This window comes from Mesoplodon mirus, assembly GCF_964341445.2.
Source record: "Mesoplodon mirus genome assembly, chromosome: 4".
Taxonomy (NCBI): domain Eukaryota; kingdom Metazoa; phylum Chordata; class Mammalia; order Artiodactyla; family Ziphiidae; genus Mesoplodon; species Mesoplodon mirus.
The window spans coordinates 127,613,336-127,631,540 of NC_138979.1; the positions used below are offsets into that span (position 1 = coordinate 127,613,336).

Sequence of the window (18,205 nt, forward strand, 5' to 3'; positions counted from 1 at the left end):
TTATTGGCATATAGTTGCTTGTAGTAATCTCTCATGATCCTTTGTATTTCTGCACTGTCAGTTATTACTTCTTCTTTTTCAATTCTAATTCTATTGATTTGAGTCTTCTCACTTCTTTTCATGATGCATCTGGATAATGGTTTATCAATTCTCAAAGAACCAACTTTTAGTTTTATTGATCTTTGCTATTGTTTCCTTCATTTCTTTTTCATTTATTTCTGATCTGATCTTCATGATTTCTTTCCTTCTGCAAACTCTGGGATTTATCTGCTCTTCTTTCTCTGATTGCTTTAGGTGTAAGGTTATGTTGTTTATTTGAGATGTTTCTTGTTTCTTGAGGTAAGATTGTATTGCTGTAAACTTCCCTCTTCGAACTGCTTTTGCTGCATCCCATATGTTTTTGGTCATCGTGTTTTCATTGTCATTTGTTTCTAGGTATTTTTTGACCTCCTCTTTGATTTCTTCAGTGATCTCTTGGTTGTTTAGTAGTGTATTGTTTAGCCTCCATGTGTTTGTATTTTTTACAGATACTTTTCCTGTAATTGATATCTAGTCTCATAGCGTTATGGTCAGAAAAGATACTTGATATGATTTCAATTTTCTTATATTTACCAAGGCTTTATTTGTGACCCAAGATGTGATCTATCCTGGAGAATGTTCCATGAGCACTTGAGAAGAAAGTGTATTCTGTTGTGTTTGGATGGAAAGTTCTATAAATATCATTTAAGTCCATCTTTTTTAATGTATCATTTAAAGCTTGTGTTTCCTTATTTATTTTCATTTTGGATGATCTGTCCATTGGTGAAAGTGAGGTGTTAAAGTCCCCTACTATGATTGTGTTACTGTCAATTTCCCCTTTTATGGTTGTTTGCATTTACCTTATGTATTGAGGTGCTGTTATGTTGGGTGCATAAATATTTACAATCATTATATCTTCTTCTTGGATCGATCCCTTGATCATTATGTAGTGTCCTTCTTTGTCTCTTGTAATAGTCTTTATTTCAAAGTCTATTTCACCTGATATGAAAATTGCTAATCCAGCTTTCTTTTGATTTCCATTTACATGGAATATCTTTTTCCATCCCCTCACTTTCAGTCTGTATGTGTCCCTAGGTCTGAAGTGGGTCTCTTGTAGACAGCATATATACAGGTCTTGTTTTTGTATCCATTCAGCCAGTCTGTGTCTTTTGGTTGGAGCATTTTATCCATTTACATTTAAGGTAGTTACCGATATGTATGTTCTTATTACCATTTTCTTAATTGTTTTGGGTTCATTATTGTAGGTCTTTTCCTTCTCTTGGGTTTCCTGCCTAGTGAAGTTCCTTTAGCATTTGTTGTAAAACTGGTGTGGTGGTGCTGAATTCTCTTAGCTTTTGCTTGTCTGTAAAGATTTTAATTTCTCCATCGAATCTAAATCAGATCCTTGCTGGGTAGAGTAATCTTGGTTGTAGGTTTTCCCCCTTCATCACTTTAAATATGTCCTGCCACTTCCTTCTGGCTTGCAGAGTTTCTGCTGAAAGATCAGCTGTTAACCTTATGTGTCTTCTTTGTATGTTATTTGTTGCTTTTCTCGTGCTGCTTTTAATATTTTTTCTTTGTATTTAATTTTTGTTAGTTTGATTAATATGTGTCTTGGTGTGTTTCTCCTTGGATTTATGCTGTATTGGACTCTCTGCACTTCCTGGACTTGATTAACTATTTCCTTTCCCATATTAGGGAATTTTTCAACTATAATCTCTTCAAATATTTTCTCAGTCCCTTTCTTTTTCTCTTCTTCTTCTGAGACCCCTATAATTCGCATGTTGGTGCGTTTAATGTTGTCCCAGAGGTCTCTGAGACTGTCCTCAATTCTTTTCATTCTTTTTTCTTTATTCTGCTCTGTGGTAGTTATTTCCACTATTTTGTCTTCCGGGTCACTTATCTGTTCTTCTGCCTCAGTTATTCTGCTATTGATTCCTTCTAGAGAATTTCTAATTTCATTTATTGTATTGTTCATCATTGTTTGTTTGCTCTTTAGTTCTTCTAGGTCCTTGTTAAACATTTCTTATACCTTCTCCATTCCATTTTCAAGATTTTGGATCATCTTTACTATCATTACTCTGAATTCTTTTTAGTTAGACTGCCTATTTGCTCTTCATTTGTTTGGTCTGGTGGGTGTTTACCTTGCTCCTTCATCTGCTGTGTATTTCTCCGTCTTCTTATTTTGCTTAACTTACTGTGTTTGGGGTCTCCTTTTCTCAGGCTTCAGATTTGTAATTCCCGTTGTTTTTGGTGTCTGCCCCCAGTTGGCAAGGTTGGTTCAGTAGGCCTCCTGGTGGAGGGGCCTGGTGCCTGTGTTCTGGTGGATGAGACTGGATCTAATCTTTCTGGGGGGCTGGACTGCATCCAGTGGTGTGTTTTGGGGTGTCTGTGAACTTATGATTTTAGGCAGCCTCTCTGCTAATGGGTGGGGTTGTGTTCCTGTCTTGCTAGTTTTTTGGCATAGGGTGTCCAACATTGTAGCTTGCTGGTCGTTGAGTGGAGCTTGGTCTTAGTGTTGAGATGGAGATCTCTGGGAGAGCTTTTAGTGTTTGACATTACGTGGAGCCAGGAGGTCCCTGGTGGAGCAGTGTCCTGAATGTCGGCTCTCCCACCTCAGTGGCTCAGGCTTGACACCCGGCTGCAGCACCAAGACCCTGTCAGCCACATGGCTCATGAGCAACTGAAAGTATTGGAAGTACTATTTGATCAAGTAGGTTGTCCAGCAATTCTCAGGGATTCTTTTTTTTTTTTTTTTTTTTTTTTTTTTTTGCGGTATGCGGGCCTCTCACTGTTGTGGCCTCCCCCGTTGCGGAGCACAGGCTCCGGACGCACAGGCCCAGCGGCCATGGCTCACGGGCCCAGCCGCTCCGCGGCATATGGGATCCTCCCAGACCGGGGCACGAACCCGTATCCCCTGCATCGGCAGGCGGACTCTCAACCACTGCGCCACCAGGGAGGCCCCTCAGGGATTCTTTTTGCAGTGACCTGTCTTGAAGTGCTGAACAAGCCAGGAAAATGCCCTTGGCAGATGTCAGATTGGGGCCCCAGGTTCACCTCCAGAAGGCCACTTTGCTGCAGGTAAGTCTTTGGCCTCTTAGATGGCCCCTGGGGCAAGGCACTGTTCCAGTGTGCCTCTGAGCAGGGAGAGAAGCGAATCTTCCAGAAGGGGTGGGTCTTGCCTACCTGGCAATTCTTGATTGTTCATTTTGGAAGCATTAGAGTACTACTTTTAGATCTTAAGTAGGAGAACCAGGAGATGTAGGTTTATATTACTATGGTAAAGATTATTCTAGGTTTTTTTCCTGTGCATGTACATATATTACATATACATACATTTTACAAAAGTGACATTAAAGATGTTGTTTTGACAGGTTATAATCCTTTGAGGATTTTTATTTTAAAACTGAAGGCCAGACATATGGGTAATTATTTTGACTTATTATCTTTACTATTTATACTTTACAAATCAACTATATAAAATGAGCTTCCATTGGAAAGATTTTATCTGGCTCCCCTCCCAAATAGCAATATTTGAATAGGAAAGCAGAAAATTATCTAATAGAAAATGTATTGTTGTGCAGTTATTGCATAATCTAGTATTAACAACAACTCTATCTAATAGATAAAATCATTCTATTTCCCAAATGAAGAAAATGTGGTTCAGAGGTTGACTACTTCACATTTATATAGCTGGTAAAAACTGGAATTCAGACCCAGGTCTCTCTGTTTCTAAATGTGATTTCCATTATATCCCACTGTTTTGTGAACTTGTGAAAGTGCCTCTTATTTTTTTCTCTTTATGTTTCATTCCAAATGCTCATTCTCATCTTGTTTTCAGAACCAATGCTGATATAAACTAGGAAGAATCATTTTACTCACCGTTGATGTTTTGTATTTCGTATATTGTGACACAATTTTGGAAGCAAGGTTTCTGCTTATTAGGGTGAGGGTTTTATCTTGTATTGTTTGTTCCCTCTTAGGAACTGAAATCCTGTTTCTGAGTCCTGGGCCAGGGCTGGGGCCTTGCAAACTGAGGGAGACTGTCCTGATATCAATTACTTAATTATTAAAAGCTCTCACTGACTACTGCCTTTATTTGTATTCCCTGTCACTCGTTGCTCCCCACTAGAATGTGCCATCATCCCATGTTAGCCCTTTCTGATGCTGCTTGCAGTGCACCACCACCCGTGTTCTGTAGCTCTGTCTTTGGAATAGTGTGTTCTGTCTTCTGCTTCATATTTCCTTCCACTGTGGGTATCTGGGACTGACTTTCCCCCACTGTCCCTATTTCCTGCATTGTCTGCCGTTCCTTAATGGTCAGGTCTAATCTTAGCCCCAGCACACCCCCACCCCTTACTTGGCCTTGTTCCTTGCTGCATGATCCCAACAATGATACCAAAGAGTATAGGACTTAATCCCTGTTTGAGGTCTAGCTGGTGATACGTGTGACAGAAGCACATATATCAGAGCTGTAAGAGATCTTAGCCTTCCCCTAGCCTAACCATCTCATATTATGAAGAAACAGAGGCAAAACTTCGCACCTCACATCAGTTTTGGCAGAGTTAGGACTAGAATCAGCGGTAACCTCAATTAGATTATTTTTATATTCATTTTCAACAAATAGCCCCTATACCTAAGTAAGCCTTAAGCATACTTTAAAAAATACAAATTGGGATGACAAATTTATATTAGTATGTACTATCAATATTTGATAAGATATTAGATTAGTGTATTTTTGTTTTATATGGAAACACCAAAAAAAAAGAAATTATTTGGAGATTTGTCTGATTTCATAACTGCCAATATCTGAAAGTTGGAATATTTTTTTAAGCAAAGCAATGTCATTCCACCAGATGTCACTGTTTGCATGTAGCAATGAAGTTACAATGATTAGAAATAAAATTACCCCCTCTCTAATCATATTTTGTAAAAAAAAAATTCTGTATAATTGCACTCTTCTTTAGATTTATTATTTATTATTTATTAAGACTATATTCCCTGAATTTTTTAAAGTATTGAAAGTATTCATTACTTCTGCTGTAGATTTTAAAGACTTTACTAAAAAAATTATTTGTAGATTAGCATCTTCAAGAAGATGAACTCCTAAAGTATTTTCTAGACCTAGGAGTTTGCTTTTCAAACAACACACTTTTAAGTTACTGTTTTCTAAATTGTCAATTGTGACCCAATAAGTGGATTGTGCAATCAATAACGGCTTGCTACGAGTCCCTTAAAGAAATGATGTCTGGGATAGAATATTGCATGTAAGTATTACTTTAGCAAAGCTTTTTACATGAACACTTAAATTTTTTTTAAATTTTTATTTATTTATTTATTTATTGGCTGCATTGGGTCTTAGCTGCAGCATGCAGGATCTTTCATTGCAGCGCGCCGGCTCTTTGTTGTGGTGTGTGGGCTTCTCTCTAGTTGTGGTGTGAGGGCTCCAGAACGTGCAGGCTTATTGGTTGCAGCCTGCGGGCTCTCTAGTTGTGGTGCACGGGGGCTTAGTTGCCCCATGGCATGTGGGATCTTAGTTTCCTGACCAGGGATCAAACCAGCGTCCCCTGCATTGCAAGATGGATTCTTAACCACTGGACCACCAGGGAAGTCCCTGAACACTCTTAAAATATCCCTGAACACATCTTTTCTGAGTTGTGTAAAAGTGACTATGAGCTTTATCCTGCCAAGGCTCCCTCAGGTTTAGTACCCCAAGGAGCACAGTACATTTTCTAAGGAAGGGATAGGGAAGATGTGATGGGGGAACTTCTCTGTTAGAGTCACACCAGGGAGGGGATAGGGTTGCAGGAGGGAGAACCCTTCCCTGCGCTTCACAGGATGGAGCCCACAGTCACATTTGTGTAACTCATAAAAGATGTGGGTGGAGATTTTTAAGAGTGCTCATAGCCTGGAGCAAATGTTCTCCAAACTTCTATGACACAACCTATAATAAGAAGAACATTTTTTATCTCTGGCCCCATGGGAGACCATTGTTGACTGGGAAGGCGGTTTAACTCACTCTGAGAGAGATGGGCTTGTTAACTTCATTCAGTCTCTTCAGTCATAATAACAAAAATGATTGTAATATCAACCACTTACTGGTTTTTTTTTGTAATTTGTGCAAACTCTTCACATATATTATTTCTAAGAGTTAGACCCTGAAAGATCCCATTGCTTTTGCTATTCATAGATGAGGAAACTGAGACTTAAGAAGGAAAAGTGACTTATCCAACACAGCACATCAAGTGGCCAAACTAAGGCTAAACTCCTGGTTTTTAACCTCATTGCAAAGGCTAGTTCTTCTCACTATAGCAGTGCTTTTTAGGCTTCCCCTGAGTATAAGGGCCATCTGGGTCGTTTAAGTCTATCAGTTCTTAGGCTTTATCCCAAACCAACTAAACTAGAATCTCCAGAGGAGATATCTGGGAAGCTATAGATTTGACAAGTATCCCAGGATATTCTTATGATCAGGCTCTTTTAGGAAAGATTGCAGTACATCAGTGGTTCTCAAACTTCATTGTGCATCAGAATTAACTGTAAGGCTGGTTAAAACACAGAAGGCTGGGTTCCTCCCCAGAGCTTCTGATTCATTAAGTGTGATGGGGTTCAAGAATTTTTATTTCTAGCAAGTTCCTGTGTGATACTAATGATGCTGGTAAGGAAACACACTTTGAGAAGCAGTGCAGTACGTCATGCTAACCTATGAATCTCAGTTTCTCAGGACAGGGTCCGGGCTAACTTTGGCTGTGGGACTTTTCAAGCACAGTGTTAAACAATACATATTCAGTATCTACTGTATTCACGTTCAAGAGAGAAAATGAATAAGAATCACGCCTCTCCCACCCCAACCAGCCTGTAATCTACTATGAAAAGTATACAGAATAAAATGTAATATATTCTATAATGAACTTGCAGATCAAATGCACCAGAGAAACTAGGGAGGCAAAGATGAATTTTGGTTGGGCAGAGGGACATTTGTAAAGGCTTCATGGAACAGTTGAGGTCTGAAAGTCTTATTTTCAACACTGTCATAGCCACACTGCATTGTAGTTCGGTTTGCCTGTCTCCCCTATTGCACCTATAGTAATCTCAGCACCTAGAGCATCTTTTGTGCAGTGAATATAGGTTGGGCCAGGTGTTGGGGAGGGAAGTAGGATTGGTAAGGTAGGTGGTTCCCAGACTGTGGAGCACCCTGATGGCCAGGCTCAGGAACTTGGGTTTTACCCTGTGTGTGTAGTCACTAAAGTATTTGGAAGGGGGTAGCTGATGACAACTCTGTCAGAGATCTGTAACATGGATTGGAGGTGGGAAAGTCTGGGGGTGAGGGACAGCAAAGATGTTATCATAGGACTTAGCTGAGAGAAAATGCAACAGGATGGAGAAACACTGGAGGGAGAAGGATCAGGACTAGTGATTACTGTTGGGGGTGTGGGAGAGGTTGGAGATGAAGAGATTTTCATTCTGAACCACTGAGATGGTGGTGGTCTCCAAAAGGGAGATCTCTAAAAGGGATTGGTTCTTTTCTCTGGAAATAAAGAAGGAAGCAGGGAAAATCTGGACAAAAATTTCAAAGCAAGTGATTCATCTTTGTCAGACAGGAACAGTTGCTAACCTTGGGGAGCCTTTCCACTAAGGCCCCCAGTTTATGTCTACCAGAGCTCTGCACTCTAAAATGGCCAGTGACTTCTTTCACTTTCCTTCCAACCAAATAGAATTTCTATTTCTTTGATGCACATTTGGGATGTGAGAAGACAATAATATGTGAATGATTCTGACTACTTTGTTTTTGGCTTATGAACAGATAAAAACATTGCAGTGCCTCAAGATAGCTTCTTAAATCACCCCTCTCCTCCTTGATCTTGATATATGTATTCTCTCGCTCATTATTCTAGACAATAGAATACCCTGCTCTTTTGTTTTTCCTGGATATATCAGTCAGGATTCAGTTGCAGAAAACAGAAATATTTTTAGCTATTTTAAGCATAAAGGGTTCTATAATAATGGGAATGTGATGCTTTTAAAATCAATGGAAAGATTGGAAGAATGGGCTCTAGGCAGGGAGGGTTTTCCAAAGATGACTCATACAGCACATTTAACTGGCTGCCAAAGCTGCTGCTCCTTCTGGCATAGTCAGGAGGGTGGGAAATCTGGAGGCCAACATTGGCAACAAACCACCACCTTAGCTGAAATTCAGGGATCGTGTGGCCTCTAGTGTTACAGCTTTTGACTCTGGAGCCTTGCTGTGTCTGTTTGAATACTCACTGGCAAAAAAGGCTACCCACAAAAGAAGTAACTGGAACCCTGCCACAAAAGAACTCAATGTAACCATGACTGCTTGCCAGCAGGAACATCAGAACCTTCTTCCTTCCAAATTGTATGTGAGTGCACGTGGTTAGTAGATCCTAAAACACATCTAGGACACTGGCTGCAGGAGGGTCTTCACCTCCCCATCCTCAGCAGTTGGAGAAAATGTATTGGAGGGAGGATGGACTGGATGTCGAATGGCAATCTGTTATGTCCACTGTGCTAGGAGTTGAGCTTTATCTTCTCTTTGAATTCAAATATTTGACTGGATGAGATAGGAAGCTTTTTCCTGTGAACCTACTTTGGCAAAGCCCTGTCTTCTCCAGCCTAGCTTTGGGTGGGCCTGATTTTTAAGAGGTGGTTTGATGGAATCTAAGGATTTCAGCATATCGTTAAGTAGTCAGTTTGATATGTGTGTGCTTCGTCTTCACATTTGGTGGCTCATAAAGTGATTGTCTATTCATATAATGGTATAACAAAAAGTTAGAGGGAACAGTGGCTCTACTTCCAAGCGAAATTGAAATATAGCTATAGTCTGTGTAGGTCTACTTTATACTTATTTTATATTTCTTTTACAGTAAGTGCTGCAATACAAAAGATAATGTATTTTCAAGGAGTCTGTAAGTCAGTCATTAATGACACATTTTGCCTTCAGATTTTGATTTATCTCATCTCTTGGTTTAATTTAGGTTTTTGTTGATGGGTTGTTGTGTTTTGTTTTTTTTTTTGCGGTACGCGGGCCTCTCACTGTTGTGGCCTCTCTCATTGTGGAGCACAGTCTCTGGACGCGCAGGCTCAGCGGCCATGGCTCATGGGCCCTGCCGCTCCGTGGCACGTGGGATCTTCCCGGACCGGGACACAAATCCGCGTCCCCCGCATCTGCAGGCGGACTCTCAACCACTGTGTCACCAGGGAAGCCCCCTGTTGATACGTTTTAAGCCTCCTGTGTATATTCTTATGTGTATATAGTTGGTAGCCTAGAAATAAAGACCTAATGTCATAACAGTTTTCTGTTCATCTTAGCAGGATATGAATCAGGAAGGGAAAACCTTAATGTGAGAAGGCAGTTCTGCTTAGGCTGTTGCTTTGCCTCAGTCTAAGAAATGAAACCATTTCCTGTGACTTGGAGTGAGGAGCAGGTTAGGGATCAGAAGGCAGAGAACTTTTTACCTCTCTTATAATGAGGCTTTCATAGAGTGAATTTATTATTCCAATATTATAAAACAAAACCACCAAAAGATTACTACTAAAATACATTCAGAAGCAAAAATTATTCTTGAATTATTTCCCATTTTAGATTATCTGACTTCTGCACAGTATCTATTTAGTACAGATATCAAACGTCAGTGTGTTTATTTTGGTAGAGATATAAAATGAGAGAAAACACCCTTTGATTTATCAATGACTTAAAGAACATTTTTTTTTGTTATTAAAAACCCTGTAGAATACTGCAAGGAATTCCTGTTATGGGTGACAATCAAGAATATGTTGCTGTCCTTCCAACAAGACCAGGGATACCACCTGAATTGGCACCAGGAACTGGACGGAGTGCTCACAAACCACACCTACAACTCTCGGGAGAGGAAGTAAGAACTTCCTTTAATATTAGTTTTCTCTATCTTACAAGCTGTCAAACTTTTTGGTTTCAGGACCCTTTTTATACTCTTAAAAATTTTTGAGGACTTCAATAATTATTTATGTGGGTTATATCTATTACATTTACAGTGCTGGAAATTAAAACTGGGAAAATTCTTAAATGTTTATTTTTTAAAATTAAAAATAACAGTAGTAAAGTCATATATGTTAACATAATGTATTTTTATGAAAAATAGTTATATTTTTTAAAACAGAAAAGTAGTGTAAAACTAGGATTGTATTTTTTTTGCAAATCTCTTTAATGTCTGGCTTATTAGATGATAGCTGGATTCTTATGTTTGCTTCTGCATTCAATTTTGTGGTAGGTTGTTTTGGTTGAAATATATGAGGAAAATTCTGGCTTCATGAGGATATGTAGTTGGAAAAGAAGAGATTATTTTAATAGACTTTTAACATAATTATGGATATTCTCCTTTAATAATATACCAAAACTTTACAAGTGGTAGTTTCTTGAAACTTAGTTGTGAGACTTCCACTTCTGGGGATGATGCAGTAGAAGTACTTTTTCCTATTCCTCCTGCTAAGTACAGGTAAAAACCTGGGTGTTACAAACAGGACAGATCTAAAAGGTGGAGAGGGGCTTCCCTGGTGGCACAGTGGTTGAGAGTCTGCCTGCTAATGCAGGGGATGCGGGTTCGAGCCCTGGTCTGGGAGAATCCCACATGCCGCGGAGCAACTGGGCCCGTGAGCCACGACTACTGAGCCTGTGCGTCTGGAGCCTGTGCTCCGCAAAAAGAGAGGCCGTTGCAGTGAGAGGTCCGAGCACTGCGATGAAGAGTGGCCCCCGCTTGCCACAACTAGAGAAAGCCCTTGCACAGAAACGAAGACCCAACACAGCAAAAATAAATAAATTAATTAATAAACTCCTACCCCCAACATCTTCTTTAAAATAAATAAATAAATAAATAAAAGGTGGAGAGACTAAGGCACTAACTAGGAACTTTGGGATCCAACAAATGGCACAGTGGCGAGTTAGTTCCTTGGGTTTTCTTTTTTGCTTCACATATTCTAGACTTAGAGTTGAAAAAATTGGTAACCTAGAAAGAAAACTATGTAAAGACAGAAAAAAAAAAAAAGTCCAAACAAAAGCCTACTCCCTCTAACCAAAGAACCAGGAAAGGGACAGCCTAGCAAGACAAAACTTTTCAACAATAACTACTCTACCCTAGCCAGACACCACAGAAAAAATGGTGGCCCTGGTCCTTTCCTCACCTCTGCCAGCAAAGGCCTAGTAGGAAAACTAGACTTTTACTCTTGCCCAGAGTATAAGAAGGCACTATAATACCCCTGCCAGGGTGGTATCAATGAAGGCTGTTTGGGACTGGAGCTTTCACCTTAATAAAGTGGTAATGAGGTTTCCTCTCTTACTGTGTTAGTTGAGACCACATGGGGATCCTGGACTTGCATCCCCACCGAGTAGTAATGAGCCACTCCTCTCCCTCCCCACTGTGGTGGTACCAGAAGAAGCCTAGCAGAGTGTCAGCTAAAACAGAAGGTTTAAATAAGATCCAGAGCCTCAGAGCAAAATACCCCAAATATCCAAATTTCAACTGAAAATCACTAATCATACCAAGAACCAGGAAAGTCTCAAACTGAACATAAGAAGATAATCAATAGATGCTATCGCTTAGATAACAGAAATGTTAGAATTATCTGACAATGATTTTAAAGCTACCATCCTAAAAATGCTTCAGCGATAATTATGAACACACCTGAAACAAATTTTAAAAAAATAGAAAGATTCAGAAAGGAAATAGAAAGTCTTAGACATTGAAGATACATAGTAAAGAAATTGAAGACATTTTAGAATTGAAAAGATATAGTAACTAAAATAAAATGCTCAGCAGGTGGGCTCAAAAGTAGCATGGATGAAAGAGGAAGTGAACTTGAAGATAAAACAATAGAATTTATCCAGTTTGAGCAACAAAGAGAAACAGACTGAAAAAAAAAATAACAGACCCTCAGGGGCTTGTGGGAGTAAAACAAAAGATGTAACATTTATGTTATCACAGTCCTGGAAGGAGAAGAAAAGGAAGAGGGGTGACTGAAAATGTATAGGAAGAAATAATGACTGGAAACTTCCCCAATTTAGCAAAAGACTTAAACCTACATATTCAGGAAGCTGAGCAAACTCCAAGCAAGAAAAATCCAAAGAAATCTGTACCAAGTCACTTACTAGTGAAACTTATGAAAACTAATAACAAAGAAAAACATCTTGAAAGCAGCAAGAGAGAAGTAATATGTTACCTACAGGAGAAAAACAATTTTAATGGCAGTGGATTTCTCATCAGAAACCATGGAGGCCAGAAATAAGTGGTGGAACATTTTTCAAATGCTGAAAGGAAAGAACTGTAAGCCCTGAGTCCTATATCCAGAGAAGATATCCTTCGGGGATGAAAGGGAATCAAGACATTTTCAGATGAAAGGAAACTAAGAGAATTTGTCACCCATCAGACTTACACTACAAGAAAGGCTAGAAGATGTTCTCTAAACAGGAAAAAAAAATGATGAAAGAAAAAATCTCAGAATATCTAAAAGGAACAAAAACATGTAAAGCAAAAACACAGGTAAATGCAATAGAGTTTCCTTCTCCTTTTGAGTTTTCTAAATTATGTCTGTCAGTTGAAAAAAAAATTATACCGTTAAATGTATATACAGGAAATGTTTAAGACAACTGTATTATAAATGGAGAAGAGTAAAGAGACATAAAAGGAGGTAAGGTTTCTACACACCACTTGAACTGGTAAATTGGAGACATCAGTAGACTTTGATAAGTTATGTTTATTATGTGTATATAATGTAATACCTAGAGCAAAACTAAAAAGCTATACAAAGAGATATATACTCAAAAATACCATAGATAAATAAAAGTGGAATTCTAAAATATGTCCATGCAGGAAAAAGAAAACAGAGATACAGAAGAAACCAGAGAGAACAAGGAGAAAACAAAAATGAAATGGCAGACAAAATCCCTAACTTAAATACATCAGCCACTATGGAGAACAGTATGGAGGTTCCTTAAAAAACTAAAAATAGAACTACCATATGACCCAGCAATTCCACTACTGGGCATATACCCTGAGGAAACCATAATTCAAAAAGATACATGTACCACAATGTTCATTGCAGTACTAGTTACAATATCCAGGACATGGAAGCAACCTAAGTGTCCACCAACAGATGAATGGAAAAAGAAGATGGGACACATAAATACAATGGAATATTATTAGGCCATAAAGAGAAATGAAATTGAGTTATTTGTAGTGAGGTGGATGGACCTAGAGTCTGTCATACAGAGTGAAGTAAGTCAGAAAGAGAAAAACAAATACCGTACACTAATACTTATGTATGGAATCTAAAAAAAAATGGTACTGAACCTAGGGGTAGGACAGGAACAAAGATGCAGATGTATAGAATGGACTTGAGGACACAGTGTTGGGGGGAAGGGGAAGCTGGGACGAAGTGAGAGAGTAGCATTGACATATATACACTACCAAATGTAAACTAGACAGCTAGGGAGATCATAGCATGGGGAGATAGCACAGGGAGATCAACTCAGCACTTAGCATAGCACAGGGAGATCAACTCGGTGCTTTCTGACCACCTAGAGGGGTGGGATAGGGAGGGTGGGAGGGAGGCTCAAGAGGGAGGGGATATGGGGATATATGTATACATATAGCTGATTCACTTTGTTATACAGCAGAAACGAACACAACATTGTAAAGCAATTATACTCCAATAAAGATGTAAAATATATATATGTATGGTCTAAATATACCAGTTAAGTTACAGAGCTTGCAGAGCAGGTTAAAAGACATGACCAACTATTTAGTGTCCACAAGAAACTGACGTCAAATATAATGACTTACAGAAGTTGAAAGTAAAAGGGTAAAAAAAGATAAGTCGTGCAAACACTGATCAAAGAAAAGCAGGAGTGACTATATTAATATCAGATAAAGTAGACTTCCCAGCAAAGAAAGTTATCAGAGACAGAGAGAGGCATTACATTATGATAAAAAGGTCAATCCACCAGGAAGATATAGTAGTCTTAAAGAGTGTGTGCACAAAACAGCTGCAAAATATGTGAAGCAAAAACTGGTAGAACTAAAAGGACAAATAGGCCATTCCACAATTATACTTGGAGATTTCAACACCCCTCTCTAAATAGTTGGTAGAACACTTAGAAAATCAGCAAGGATATAGAAAAATCAATAACTCCATCAACCAACAGGATCTAATTGAAATGTACAGAACACTACACCCAACAAGAGCAGAATACATATTCTTTTCACATTCCTGCAGGACATATACCAAGATAAAACAAATCCATAATGAAATCAAACTAGAGATCAATAACAAAGGTAACAGAAAAATCTCCAAACAGTTGGAATCTAAACAATACAGGTATAAGTAATCCATGGGTTAATCCAGGGAGTCTCAAGGGATTTAAAAAATACATTGAAAATCAATTGAACTGAATTAAAATGAAAATACAACACATCAAAATTTGTGGAACACAGATAATGCAGTGCCGAGAGGGAAAATTATAGCACTAAATGCTTATAGTAAAAAAGAGAAAGTCTCAAATCAATAATTTTTTTTTTTTTTTGCGGTATGCAGGCCTCACACTGTTGTGGCCTCTCCCATTGCAGAGCACAGGCTCCAGATGTGCAGGCCCAGCGGCCATGGCTCACAGGCCCAGCCACTCTGCGGCATGTGGGATCTTCCCAGACCGGGGCACGAACCTGTGTCTCCTCCATCGGCAGGCGGACTCTCAACCACTGTGCCACCAGGGAAGCCCTCAAATCAATAATTTAAGCTCCCAGCTCAAGAACCTAGAAAAAGAAGAGCAAAATAAACCCAAAGCAAGCAGTGGGAAGGAATAATGAAGAGCAGTTATCAATGAGGTTGAAAACATGAAAACAATAGAGAAAATCAATGAAGCAAAGAGGTAGTTCTTAGAAAAAATTGACCTCTAGCAAGACTGACATGGAAAAACCAGAAAATACACAAATTACCAATATGAGAAGTGAAACAGGAGATATCACTACAGGCCCTGCAGACATCAAAATAATAATAAGGGAATACTATAAACAACTCTACACACATAAATTTGACAACTTAGACAAAACAGAGCAGTTCCTCAAAAAACACAAACTACCACAACTCACTCAATATGAAATAAATACTTTGAATAGCTCTATAATGTTAAGGAAAGTGAATGCTTAATTAACAAAACTCCTTTCTCAGAACCCTGAAAAATAGTTTGGCAGTTAAAAAACCAAAATAAACATGCAACTACTATTAATCATGTTGCAGAATGAATACATAAACTCTATAAGGATAAGTCTTCAGAGGATTATGCTGGTAAAAACCAATTCCAAAACACTACACACTGGCTGATTTTATTATATAACATTCATGAAATGACAAAATTACAGAGATGGAGAACAGATTAGTGGTTTTCAGGGTTTCAGAATGAGGGTGGCTGGGAATGGGTGGAGTGTGTCTATATAGGACAATATGAGGGATCACTTACGGTGATGGAAATGTTCTGCATCTTAACTATATGAATGTCAATATTTTGTTATTCTGTACTACAGTTTAGCAAGATGTTACCTTTGAGGTAAACTGAGTAAAGGATAGATAGGGTCTCTCTGTATTATTTCTTAAAACTGTCTGTGAATCTATAATTATCTCAAAATTAAAAGTTTAATACAAGAATTGTGGTTGTTGGACCAGTACCAAAAAAAAGAAAAAAGAAAAAAGAAAAATTAAACTTAGCTGAAAAGAAAATGTATTAAATGATAATTTGTATAGGTAAAAAAGTTTGTTGCAGGGCTTCCCTGGTGGCGCGGTGGTTGAGAGTCCGCCTGCCGATGCAGGGGACATGGGTTCGTGCCCCAGTCTGGGAGGATCCCACATGCCGTGGAGCGGCTGGGCCCATGAGCCATGGCCACTGAGCCTGCGTATCCGGAGCCTGTGCTCTGCAACGGGAAAGGCCACAACAGTGAGAGGCCCGTGTACCACACACACAAAAAAAGTTTCTTGCAATTGAATCTGAAACCATGTCAATGACTTTTTTATACCTTATTACATGAAAATCTATTGCCTCATTTTGTACTTTGAATGGCTCTTTTACCCATGCATGATTTTGTAACATTTTGCATTGGTCATTTAGAAAATACTATTCATCAAGTTATGTAGATCTTCAAATGTTGACACATTTCACTAATATATAATGTCAAAATATCTCAATTTTAATATTATCAGAAAAGTCTTTTAGCACTGGGAACCTGGCAAGCTCATGGTGAGGGACACAATTTTTCCAAAATTCTAATTTTTGCTAAAAGCTTAAATTTTTTCTCTTGACACAAATACTCTCAATTATTTTATTGAAATGACTGATTTTCTCATTTTCAAGAAAATGCTTACCACAAACAGAAGTCTGAATAAAGGTAGTTTAATATTTGTCCTCTCAAGTAAAAATGGTGGCTAGTTCAGTTCAGAACTCAAACAATAGCACACGTTTTTCCTCAAAACCACCATCCTACTGCACTATAGCCACAGAAGCACTTCATGTGTACTTATCATTTTGTTACACTGAATATTAAAAAGATATTCATGTAAAAGTTGAGATTTAATAAAATAAACATTTTTTTGCTGCTTTGTGGGGGTATTTTTAAGATCCTGCTGCCTTAATTCACACTGAGGTCCACCAGTTTTACTCTCTGTTTTTTTTTTTTGTTTTTTTTTTTTTACACAAAGTGCAAATTTCAACACAGTGAAAAAGGCAAATGACCTCTTTGTATTTTTAGTGTGGAAAGGTCTTGAAAAGACCCCTGAAAGGTCTTGAGGCTCTCCAGAGCTCAGACCACATTTTAGAAACTGTTGTTCATCCTTATATTTCATTTATATGAAGCTCAACTTACCCCTGAAGCTAATTGCATGTCTCTCTCCCTTAGTGAATATAATATTCTGACATCGAGTCTTCAGTATGAACGTGAGTTATTGTATTGGGTTGTAATATATGTAGTAACCTTAGGGGCTGTGCAGGTGCTGTTTTACTAAATTAACCTAGCTTGCTTTATAGTTAGTAATTCAGTTTGCTGTGCAATCTTTACCCTCCTGTTAAGTTCGAGCAGCCACCAACCCAGCTGTTTTTAACCATTTTCCTGATTTCCTCTGAGAAAGTTCTGAGCATTGCTGGGGAAACCAGTTTACCATGATGAGTGTTTCTTTGCTAGTTTAATTTGACACATTCTCTCCTGAAAATGCATCTGTGTTTTTCCTTGAGAGCAAAATTGTGCTGTTTAGTGATAGATTTTCCTCTCTTCCCACTTAGAGGCTTATATACTGCTTTCTTTTAGGGGAATAATTTTATTCTGGATGCTTAAGCTGCTGAAAGTCTACCTACTACAAGGGAAGATTTACCATATTGTATGTGACATATCATTTGAATATCTGAAATCTTAATTTCTAGGTGATCTTTGGAAAAAGAATTGTCAGCTGATTTTGGAAGAGTTTATTCATCTTTTGTCAAGGAATTCCTGACTCTAGGTCTATACAGCATAAAGTGATGCAGTGTGCCCACCAAATAGAGGATGAGTGAGATGGAAACAATTTTGAATTTCTGTGGTGGACAAATTAACGTGGCAACTGCAAAATCTACATTTCTCTAAATAAATACTCTGTTGGTAGAGAGGAAATGTGATCAAAGAATAGTTGACTAGAAATAAAAGTGCTGAAGACTCAGTATCACCTTATAATTGTGAATCTTTATTTACTGTGTTTGGGTCTTTGGATATTACTGTCAGAAGTCTGTATAGCAACCATGCTCCAGGAGATGGTTACTCTTAAGGGTTCATAGTTAATGCTAGAGTAATGCTTGTAAGTTGATGCTTTAAAATCATTTGCACTCATTTTTTTCTGGTGAAAGACAAATCTTGTTGGGGAAAGTGCTTGGTCCAATTAAATATTATTCAAAGTCAATGAAAGTTAAGGAAAACATAATTACCAATAATACCATGGATTCAAATAGCTATTATTTTTAAAAATCTTGCCACATTTTCTTCAAATCTTGTCATGAATGCCTGATTAAGTTTTTCACTTCCAGCTATTTTTTAAAATTCTTTTTCTTTTACTGTTTGTTTTATTATTATTATTTTATTGATAGTAAACTTTATTTTTTAGAATAGTCTTAGATTTCCAGAAAAATTACAAAGAC

The 18,205-nt window shown here is 38.2% G+C and overlaps 1 protein-coding gene across 1 annotated transcript in view; it reads left to right on the forward strand.

The window, feature by feature from the left end:
* LOC309802905 (uncharacterized protein) overlaps positions 1-18,205 on the forward strand; it is a gene marked incomplete at its 3' end in the record, with an annotated part of 179,809 nt that overhangs the window by 113,485 nt on the left and 48,119 nt on the right. Inside the window, exon 7 of the mRNA XM_082618776.1 lies at positions 9,767-9,908. Within this exon, the coding sequence (XP_082474902.1) occupies positions 9,767-9,908 (142 nt within the window). The remainder of the gene's footprint in view (positions 1-9,766; positions 9,909-18,205) is intronic.